Genomic DNA, 12,111 nt, shown 5'->3' on the forward strand with positions numbered 1-12,111 from the left:
TTGAGAAATTTTATAGGCAGTGTTCATGCAGTGCTGAGTTGGAGACCAGAGTTTCTAATTATCAGTTAACCCTGAAGACGAGGAAGATGAACATCCTCGAAACGTTGGTGGATCATCAACTTATTACCTGGCTGGTAGCCTGAGAACGTTTTGAGATATACGTCTTACTAGCCAACACCTCAATCAGAGATACTTGTGTAATTGTTTACTTAACTTTCTTTTTATGTACAGCATGTCTTTTTAAGATAGTTGTTCTTAAAATAGTGAAACAGTGTCATATTCCACAGCTTTGCTGAATCAAAGAATTTATTCCTTTTGCTGTAATAGGCTTAAATTTCCCTTATTTTGTCTATTCATTTACTTGTAGTTTTCCTTTGTTTGTAATCATCTTCGTCTTCTTCTTGTTGATCTAATAAATTTAATTTTCCCATATTTAATTTATTAATTCATCTACTTTTTTGGTTTGCCATCATCATCATCATCATCATCATCAGATACTGCCTCTTATGGCTACAAATAGAGAAGAAATTATATGTCACTTATCTTGCCATCACATTTTTTGCTGCTGGGCAGTTTAAAAATCCCTAAACATTGCTCAGTTGTTTGGCAGCCCAAACCTTTGCGCATTCACTGGCATTCCCCTTCATGAAATCACAGCATTCTGTCCTCCTGCAGTCAGGTGTAAGTGAGATTTCATCGGAATTGGATGGTTGTGTTGTGCAGTCGTGAATGAGATTTTGTTGGAGAGTCTAGTAGTGTTTTGCAAAGCATTTAGATTTAAATTCCTGGCAGTGCAGTTCCAATACGAAAATCAATATTAAAGTTAGTGGATAAGTTTAATAAAACAGAATCTGTAATTGACCAGAAAAATGAAGACACCATGAGCTGCTAGGAAGTTTAAATCTAAATTTGCTTGTTCTGCCACACAACTATCTGTACTTGATATACATCTTCAAGATGAATGTACGATGATGCAGTGAATATCTCATCATTGCACAACACTACTGTACGATCTAACGAAATCTCACTCACAACTACACAACAAAACTGTTCTACTCTAACGAAACTCACTCACTTCTCACTGCGATTCCATGGAGAGGAATGCCAGCAATTGCATGGGACCAACTGAGCATTGAGAGATGTATACTTGTTACTATAATGTTCATATACTGGTCTTCGATGTATAAAAATGGTTTGGAACAGGTTTTCATTTGCTATAGGCATGTCTAGAAGAAATTAAATTTCGTAGATTGGATCTGCCTTTCGCATAAGTGGCAAGAAACAGACTTTCTGATTGTGACTGTTAACAGCAGGTTAAAATATTTATTTGGGATAGCCAACAAAATTTTTATGTTTCTGACCTTTAGTTTCCTTGTTTGCATTATAATGAATATCAGCTCTCCAATCTGTGAAAAATCTCTTCTGAATTACGAGCCACTGTAGTTGCTTCCTTTCATAATGATGTTCAGGCAGGATTGTTAAGATATAACTTGGTGTCTTGTCAGCTAATCTCCACTGTTTACAGTCTTTCATTGTAAAGCAAGCGGCAACTGTTGTTTTGTAGTAGAAGTAAATGTTGATTTTTTTCTTTTTTGCCATTTACAAACAGATGATCACCATGAAGCTGAGAAAACCGTACACAACAGCCTCAATGTGGTCTTCAGGGAAGATTACATGTACTGGAGCGACAAGCGAGGAACAGGCTAAGATAGCAGCAAGGCGATTTGCTCGATGTTTGCAGAAACTTGGTTTCAAAGCTCGCTTCAACAACTTTAGGGTAGTCAATGTTTTGGGCACATGTTCCATGCCCTTTGCAATAAAAATCATGGCTTTCTCTGAGAGATACAAGGAGCATGCAGAGTAAGTACACTGTTTATGGAAATTTTTAGGCGTATTTTAGTTAAATACCGGCTTAGAATGCACAAAATTTCTTTCTTCGTTCAAGTTCTATGAAAAAATAATTTTCACAGTTTATCTCACAGTTTTGTTGTAGAAAATGTTTTTCTACCTATTTGATTAGTCTGTCTCTTTTTATCTTTATCCACATGAAAAACTAGAGAACTTGGTAATTTTGAAGACTTTTGTTGAGCACTTTTAAGAAATTTTGTGAATCAAATTAAATTTCGATTGAATTTGGCAATTAAGCATTTTTCTGAATCAGATTTTCTGCACTTCCCACAAATTCTCTTCTGTCAGATTATTCATCTCCAATTGCCACAAATAACTCCACCTAGTAATAAGCTACAGTATTTACACACTTAATTTCTCCCTTCCCCCGAGATCTTTAGGACATATTTTTTAGAATATTATTTATTCGTGTAATTTCTCCATCTTGTTTTAAACAAAATTGGACACTCTTTTTTCCTGACAACAGTGTCTTTCGTGAAAATTCCAAGTATCGAAAAATAACCATGAGAAATCAGAGATCTTTCTTTATTAATCTCTCCTATAATGGAAAACACCTATGATTCCTCTGGTGACAGGGAAGATGATTTGGATTTTTTATCTGTTGAAAGTAGTGCAGTGTGAAATATACATACGTTTATTTTCTTTACGTAATTAACAAATTAATTTTGATACAAATATTTTATGTGCAAAGTTTAACACCATGATCTGAGATTAGTCAAGGTTAGGCTAGAGGCTTTAGAATAGACATACAGTGGTACAAACAAAAGACACAAAATTATTCATAGTTACTGAATTATTGTGTGTGTGCGTGCATGTGTGTCTGCATGTGCATGCCGAATTTTGAGAAAAAAAAAAGGGAGAAATTACACGAGTAAATACGATATTATGAAACGTTATATTGTATTATTTTATTATTTATAAAATGTATAATTGTTAATGTTGTAACAACTTAGAATTTTTTGGATTTGAGTTTCCTCCTATACCAAGGATGCAAGGCACAAGTATTCTTAGTATCAAATCGAATAATATCTTATGTATTGTATAAATATATTCAGAAAGAAAAATTTGTGAGAGAATTAAAAATTCATTAGGAAAAAAAAAGTTAGTTTTCTGTTTGTTTTTTCCTCCCTTTTTCATTTTTCTGTTTCATTCCAGCATTTATTTATTTATTTTCTTTCTCTTGCCTTTTGTGTCAGGTTATTCTATTATTTTTTCCAGTTATGAGCCAGAACTTCATCCTGGTGTGACGTACAAATTGACTGAGCCCAAAGCAACTCTTAAAATATTTTCAACTGGCAGTGTAACTGTAACAGGTGAGTAACTTATCAAAATTAGTCTGCAATTAGTTATTGATTTTTGCAGAGCTTTTAGTATGGTCTAATGTTTGACGTATTTTTAGTGATATTGTTCTATAACAATAGTTTCATGAAATATATTTTTTGCTGACTATGGTGGATCCAGCCGTGATGTTATGTTTTGGTATAGTACTGGGTGGATGAGACGAAATGCCACCAAAGCTGCAGAAAACTAGTCGCTGGAGTGCCACTACCTGCTCCCAGGTTTATGGCCCTGTTTTTCTTGGACTAGATCCCATGCAAAGTACATATGAATTAGTTTGCAAGGTCTAATTGTATGATTAACAGAAATTTAACAATTATTCATAATTTTTTTAACTGTTCTTGTGCGCAGTAATAATGAGACTGCAAATTTACTCAGACGTGTGCAACAATCGAGAGAATATTCTCGGACTACCAGATCCCGTGCAACAAAATATTGCAGAAAGCAGTTTTCAGTTTTGTGCTGAATGCCGAGTGTGTAAGTGGTGTCATGAGGTACAGTACAGAACAACGCACATTTATTTGTAATACTTTCGCAAAAAAAAGTCTTTGTGGGAAAGGTGTCGCCATAAGTTCCGACGTAAATTTCCTGATTTCCCTGTGCCAGATAAAACAACAATATAACTGACTAGTAAAGAAGTTCAAAGAGACAGCATCTGTACAAAATAAGACGCCTCGTGTGAATAAACGTGTATTAACAGAGGAGAAATTGGACGAAATAGGTTTTCAGTTAGAGCAAAGCCCTCAAATCTTTGTGCTGTTAAGCACAACAAGTAGGGGTGTCTAAAACATCTGTTCTATCGCCACTAAACTATTAAAGTTAAAACCATACAAAACCCATGTAGTGCACCAGCTTTTGGCCCTGACGACGCAGCTAGGATTCATTTTTGTAATTGGTACCTTCAATCAGTCCAAGAATGAGGTAAACTTTTATGTTTTTATCGTACCGCATCTTACTATTGCTTTGGCGGTAAGCTTTTTTGTTTTTATCATACCGCATATTACTATCACGCTTTGACGGTAGGAAGGCCACTCCTATAGCATGTGGAGGCAGCTAGACTTTTGGTTAAGCGGTGGCATTTCGTTTTGTGATGTTATAAAAAAAATCGATTTCGAGATTTTCGTGGAAATGTACATTTCCAGCATCTCTGATAAAAATGTTTTTGGGCATGCTGTCTGTATATAGCGTTACCTCCTGAACTATTGGCCAGACTTCGTTCATGTCCAGCATTTATGAGTCAGTGTATTTGGAAATGATTCATATGCAATACTATTTCAGCAAAAGAATAATGGGCCTTCATTTGAAATCAAAAACATAATAACACCCAACTTCAAGAATCGTCTGATGATTTTCTTTTCGATTTTTGTCATGTGTAATAAACTGGCAAATGAGGCAGTATTATCTGAGAAATTCTTTCTAAGATAAATGAATCATTAGGTATGTATAATTTACTTTTGGCAGCAAATTTAGCAAAACATACTACTGAGCAAGTATAATAATAGGTGATCTTTTGCCTTTGTATTGTTAAGAGGATTACATTTGTGAGTAGTGAAAACATTTCTTACACGTGAGTTAACCACTAAATCAAATTACAGACGTGGACAAATTATTAGCAAAATTGAAGATTTTTATGATATAATTTTACAAAATTTGACTTTTCAATTTAGACTAGAGTTGCCATTTTTGCACATTTCTATCATTAAAGTAGATGGAAATATGCAAACTAGCTACATATTACACTAGTCAGACTTCAGATCCATACAAACAATTATTCTTCCCTGACACATATTGTCAAGTGAGATGTACTGCCTGATAATAGATGTACATATCAGCCAGAACCTCAATCAAAGGAAAACAAAGGAATAAATAATAGAAAACTAATTTAATGTGAGTAGTGTTAAACAGAATATTTTGTACTTCTTGCAGTTTGTGGCATGTAATTTTGTTTTCATTTACACAAATGATAAAATATTCCATATTAACTTCAAACTTGAATAATGCAGGAACCTATCCACAATGAAAAATAATTAGGACCACGTCACTTCTGTATTGAACAGGTTTCACTGTACATACTTCGTCTCTGAGAATTTCATTTGTGGTACCTGAATCTTGTGTGTATCCTTCTCTTCCTCCTAGGAATTTTTAAACACTACAACAGTAATAGTAATAATAATAATAATAATAATAATAATAATAATCCATGGCGCTAATATTGTTATCTTGTTTCTGAAAGCCATACATACATAGAACCAGCCAACAAGTTAGATTGTTAGCACACTTAAGTATAAAATTAAGTTCTTTGTTTAACTTCACTTTTTTAAAATATAATGTTACAGAACTATTGTAAAACATAATCTAATGGAACTGGTTGAAAAACATTAAGATCAACAGAGCAACTCTAAAAACAAATTTTTTTTATTGTTGCAGCACCAAGTGTGGCAGATGTGCAGGCAGCCATTGAACACATATTCCCTCTAGTCTATGAGTATAGAAAGGAGCGTACAAAAGAGGATCTGCTCGCAATGCAACTGAGGCGTAAAGGTCAGAAGCGAAAACGCAGTTTCGCACACATTGAAGTAGAGGACAATGAGGATTACGACGATGAAATGGAAATCCTGTCAGATGAAGACGAGGATGATAATTGTGACAGTGATAAGAGCTGGGATTGATGGATGTTACGTCGACATCGTGTAAACGTGTTAAGAGTGTGCGTGTGTGTGTGGCATCAGTATGTGAGAAGAAGCGGGTGGTAACAGTGAAACAAGGACAGGTCTCTAATTTTCCTACTTGGTTTTCCACAATACTAGCATGTTCCATGGTGTGTCTAGAACACAATACTCATTGCCACTTTATAAGAGGGCAGATGTTTCCTCACCGATTTGTTACTGCATATAGCATTATTTATTTACATTGTAAGTTAAGTATGTAGTCAAGCTTAGAGTTACATCAAATGTGTTGCTTTCCTCATAACGTCAGATCGTCAGGTCACAGTTGTATCAACACAAGACATTGTAAAGCAGTTTCTTGAATTGTATTCTGAATGATGTAATGAATGCGACCTTTTTATATCGGATGGTAGCCAGTCTTAGTTAAAAACGAACAAAGTGGGATCAAAAGCTTCTTTTTTGCACTTTTGAAACAATAGTAATTGTGAAACCGTTTTCAGAACTGACAAAGACTTTGTGGGCAGTTTCTGTATACATTGTATTATTTACTTGCCCAGAAACAATGTTGTTAAAATATACTTTGTGATACTATGTAACTGACATAAGGCAATACCTATGTATCCAACCAGGCTGGCTAGATACTGTGCAATTCCTTCCAATGAGAAACAAACAAATATATCCCGAGTTTGCTTTATAAGTATTTATGTTGAGCAAAACAGATGCATAGTTTAACATAAAATTAGATCGGCCTTTATGATACATGTAACTTGAAAGCTTTCATGAGCCAGTCACAATATATTTTGAAATGTTACGTAATGAGAATTAGAGATTAGGTAATAATGAACTGATTTTACACCCTTTGTCACATGATACCCAACAGTGAGTATGCAAATAACACTTCCTCATGTGCTAATAACTGTAGACTGTGTTGTAACATATGTTGAAGCTTTCAACATATTTCTTATGTCAGTAATATATATTTGATTGACTCCTGCAGAGTTACTTTCATTTTGTACTTGTTGTACTTGTTTCCCGGCATTCTTTTGGCTTGTGGTTTTAGGATCCAAGCAAACTCTCCCTTCCCTCATTGTTGCTGCCTGTTTTAGGTAGGAAGTGATGGCCTCAGGAGTTAAGTCTTATTTGTAATTAGTGTAAGATGTACTGTACTATGATATGTTGCAAAAAAATTTGTTCAGTATTGTGTCGTTGTTTTAAAGTTTCTTCTAACTTTAGCCATGGTTACACAGTCTTAACCTGGACTTATGAATGTTACATGACAGATTGTTACTGAAATTTAATAATGCATATTGGGGATATGTGTACAGAGTCATCATAGTCCGATGTATTTATTTGTGCTGGATCCAGCTCTGTTTAAACCAGCATTGTCAACATAAGAACACAAAATCTGTGTTAAAAATGTTGGACATTACAGAGACTATTAAAGAAATTTCCTATTTTTCTTATAGCTATGTCTTCATTAATAATTCAGTTCGGTGTAGCTCTGTTCTTACACCAGTCACTTTTTGTTTAATTTGTACTATGCACAGTTACCGCTTGTACAGCATTGACAGGATTTCCTTTTCATGTCAACGTGTTATTTTAATACAATTATTTAAGTGATGGTGAAAAATAAATATATATATTGAGACCAATTGCAGTACATTTTAAAATTCATTGTAATCTGTCTTTAAACAATCTGATATATTCAAATGTAAAAGTTCGCAATATTGCAGGTTGTTGCATCAGAATGGAAACCTCATATCAGCATTTTGTCTAAAACTCTCTATTTGACTTCATTGGATTTCAAAAGTATAATATGTATAGGAAATACGAAAATTTGAAATGTCATTTAATCCCCAACATAAAAACAATACTACATGCAAATTTACAGCTTAATTTTGAATTTTTTACAATAATAAATGAAGTTTTTGTTTTTCTGTAACATCATGAAAATGCTGATACTTCTTCATTCCTAAGCGACAATATGTATATATCGAGACCAACTGCAGTACATTCTAAAATTCATTGTTATTACATCTTACAAAAACGTGACATATTAAAATGTGAGGTCTGCAATATTATTGGAAGAACATACAATATATGTTTCCTTATTATATTATAGTTACTGTATATTGCATTATTTAAATCATAATATTGTTGTCAATGCTGGATTGAGCAGCCAAAAGAATATGCTGTCACTTGTTACAGTTCTGACAAGGGAATTAAAATGAAAGTAGCGTATTGCTTTTACTGTTTGATAATATCAATTAAAAGTAATATTTATTTATAAATGAAACAAGTCGTAAGTTGTTAAGTTCCACCACCATGTATGATTGTCAGTATATTCACTCATTTTTGTCATAGAATAGTCAATTTGTGAAGTTTTGTATTATCTTTGTTCACTATTCATTTGAATAATATACATCATGATTACAGTAGACACAATAGAATGTTGTATTCTGTTTTCAATCCTTTCAGTATTTATTGCTACAAAACCTGAATATGAACAAACATTCTTTGTTCTTGAAGTAAAACATTTTTATGATAAATTGCAATTTTCTGCATGTGTAGAACATAAGTTTACCGTATGTTGAGAACAGTTTTTGTGACAATTAGAAGGTGATTTTCTTTAATGTTAACCAGATTGAAAGAAGCAACAATAAAAATTCTAGAATATTTATGAGGAAATATGCTAGCATTGTTTGTATGATAACCCTCAATTCTAAATTTCCGATACTTCACTTTTGTTAACTTTTTGCATTTGTTTTTGTTATAATTTTGTTCTTTTACATAATTTAAGTACCATCCTAGGCTGTTGGCTGTAATAAACTGTAAGTAATGTTTTTGATCTGTTAGTGTAATTAAAAAAATTATATTCTTTAGAATTCTCTTCAAAATAATAAATTTCATAATTCTGATCTCTCTTACATCTTTTCATAGAGTATGTAACAATGATTTTTATCATGTTTGTTCCAATTCTGGTTTGTTAATTCCACATTACCTCTATTTCATTTATTGCCATTCTCCAGGAAAGGGGCTCAAAATAATGAAACTGTGAAAATATTGAGAATAGGATCCATGTTTATACGACATTTTCTGCTCAAAATGTCTTTGGAAATAAGCTCTGTAAGTAGCGGTAACTCCTCATGAATCACTCTGTATATATATGCCGGGAATGGGTCATGCACATTCACATGTGATACGAGACAACTGGTGATCGTAGTTGGAGATATTGTTGATGTATTGAATGATAAAACCAGTTGCTATGACAACAGATATTGTACGTGGTTAAATATAGAGCACTGTTACTCTAAAGCATGTTTACTAAACTTGAGCAGTGATCGTTGATAAAAATCGAGGTAGCCCGTGATAGAAATGCATGCCAGTGTCATCAAGGATTACTTTAAGCTTGTGACAATGATAAACTACCATATCTATGTCCAGCTATGTGGCGCAAACGTCCACATTTCCTTAGAGGCAATCCACCTTTCATCTTGCATGATAATGCTTGTTGTCATATCGCAGGAGCAGTGGCTGAATTGCTACAGAGATGGGATTGGGAGGTATTGGAACATTCTCTGAATTCTCCTGAGATGAGTCCTTGTGACTACAACTTGTTTCCACGGTTGAAAGGATCACTTGGAGGCAAGAGGTTTCCAGATACTGCATCAGTGCTTCATGCAGTAGCACAGTCCGTCAGAGAGCGAAACAATCTCACTAACGGCATTCAACACTTACCACGGATTTGGCAAAATATGCAGGAACACGCTGGTGATTATATTGAAGGGATGTAAATGTATTTTCCATGTAAGTTCAATAATATGTTCGTACTGTTTATGTTGCCTCTACTTTATTTACAATCTTCGTATGTACAGTCAACTCTGGATATAGTGAACCTCTGCGGACTTGCATATTTCGTTCACAATATCCGAGGTTCACTAAATCCGAAGTGTCTTTCTCCTAACATTAAATGACAGGAATGAATGAAATTGTGAACAAGAAAATAAAATACTATGCAGTAATTAAAATATTTTATTTCTATGGAATAGATTACACTGTGTACTGTATACTGTTACTCACAGTTGATTTACTTAAACTATGCTGTCGACCCACGTCCGCTTGTGCAAGACCATGTTCAATGTTACTTATAATACTCGCCTTCTCTTCCAAAGAAAACACTTTACACTTCGACATTTTTATACAGTACATTCACTGTTCGAACACTAGAAACTGACTGATTAGGTGGAAATAACAAATGCTGTTATAGTGTCACTGCATACTCAGCCTTGGAATTTCCTGGGTCACTTAATGGAAAGTGGGAGGGGATTGATGGAGTTTGGAAGCCTTCGAAATCTTATCTTCATTTATTCTCTGGCCATAATGTCCATTCCCTTTTGATAAAAGAAGACAATTTCATTTTCCATTGCTTCAATGCTATCCGTCATAATGGAAATGTTTATGAGAACAAAAGGCAACCCTTTGTCGGTGAAGGTTAGAAGTAACATTAGAGTAGTGTGCCTGAGAACAGAATGGCAACCCTTCAATGGTGGAGTGAGGAAAGTTCGTCACACGTCTGGATTTACAGTACAGCTCATTGTGTAGGAATCACTAATACTACCTTTCTCCTTTTTCATATTGGAGCGGTTAAATGGCAAATTGTAGCCGATTTAAGTGAACACATATTTTAACGTTTTGGTGGCTACTTCATTAACACACAACCCCCAGAATGTCTGGAGGACCACACCTGCTGTTGGTCGACAGGTCCATTGGACCTAGCTGGGAGATCTTGTTGATCACCAGCTTTCCCTCCTTAAGCCACTGGAGGACAATTTTAGTGTCATAGCAGGTCAGCACTAGGAACAGAAAAGTAGAAAGAGGAGGAAGGAAAGGGAAAAGAACCCCTAGGCCTCGAATGCTCTAATGCCGTTGGGATTGAAGAAAGTAAGAGTTCAGTCAGAGGACTGGATAGGAAAGGGTAAAGAGGGAATTAGGTATTGTATAGAGGAAAATGATACCAAATTCAGTCATTAACTCATCAAGCTGACCAGTGCTAATGGATAAGTAGCCCCTCCCTTTAGTTCAGCTCGTAAAATTATGCTTACTAACAGCTGCACCACGGGAAGGTAGGGATGGGACATTGGGTATTTATCCAGGTTGGTTCCTTAAAGCCTTCATTGGGAAGGATTAATGGCTCTTCCCCCCTGTATCCGACAGATACCCTTAACTACCAAATATTTTCACTCGGTAAAAAAGAAAGAGAATTCAATATCCAATACAATGGCCAACACCTTCCTAGGACTTATGAATCCAAATATCTTGGAGTTATTTTCGATAGTAAGTTAACATGGAGCAACCATTTGAAATACATTTCTGAAAAAGCTCGTAAAAGATTCTCCCTTCTAAAAAGACTAGCAGGAAAGAAATGGGGATGCTCTAGGAATACTTTGAACATTACATACAAAATGTTTATACAGCCAGTGCTGACATACTGCGGAGAAATTTTAATTACTTTACCTTTCATAAACGACATAGAATATGTTCAAAACCAAGCTCTCAGACTCATTACTGGTGGAATCAAAACAACTCCAATAATTCTATGAGATTCCTCACTAATATTAACAGTATCAAAATGACAATAGAAGAAAAAGCACTGATTCAATATGAAAAACTTATCAGATTACCAGGAAACAATTGGCATTCATACAGTCCTCTGTGTAGATTGAAAATTCAAAAAAGTTTCGCATCCATTCTTCAAGAATTAAAACAGAAAATCAATATCCCGAATTTAAAAGAAAACTTACAAATTAAACCAAACCCTTTAACTCTATTAAATATAGAATATAATCTAAATTTAACAGAAGAAATACTGAAATCAGAAGTAAACACTGAAATAATGAAACAATTGTCTTTAGAGACAATTAATATTAGGTACCCTCCACAAAACTGGCTTCATTTATACACCAACGGATCCTTGATCTCCAGAGAACAAGGTGCCGGTGCAGGTGTTACGTGCTGTCTCTTCTCACTTTATAGATCACTTGGATATGGAACAACAAGTTTTGATGGTGAAATCATTGCAATAAGTGAATGTCTCAGGAATCTTCTATGCCATATCAATAAATTTAGGAATGCAGTTATATTGTCAGACTCCAAAGCAGCTATTCTATCAATAGTCTCTAAACACACACCTTCATCTCAA

General features: G+C 34.5%; 1 protein-coding gene across 6 annotated transcripts in view; it reads left to right on the top strand.

Moving 5' to 3' along the window:
• Positions 1 to 9,749, top strand: part of LOC138696506 (TATA box-binding protein-like 1) — a 71,284-nt gene extending 61,535 nt beyond the window's left edge. For 5 of the 6 annotated variants that reach the window (XM_069821558.1, XM_069821560.1, XM_069821557.1 and 2 more), the window contains 3 exons: positions 1,610 to 1,860; positions 3,127 to 3,221; positions 5,674 to 9,749. In XM_069821558.1, the coding sequence (XP_069677659.1) occupies positions 1,610 to 1,860; positions 3,127 to 3,221; positions 5,674 to 5,915 (588 nt within the window). In that variant the 3' untranslated portion in view covers positions 5,916 to 9,749. The remainder of the gene's footprint in view (positions 1 to 1,609; positions 1,861 to 3,126; positions 3,222 to 5,673) is intronic. The other variant, XM_069821554.1, reaches the window with a different exon arrangement.
• The last annotated feature ends 2,362 nt before the right edge of the window (positions 9,750 to 12,111 follow it).

Source organism: Periplaneta americana, chromosome 3 (assembly GCF_040183065.1).
Source record: "Periplaneta americana isolate PAMFEO1 chromosome 3, P.americana_PAMFEO1_priV1, whole genome shotgun sequence".
In the NCBI taxonomy this organism is placed as follows: Eukaryota; Metazoa; Arthropoda; class Insecta; order Blattodea; family Blattidae; genus Periplaneta; species Periplaneta americana.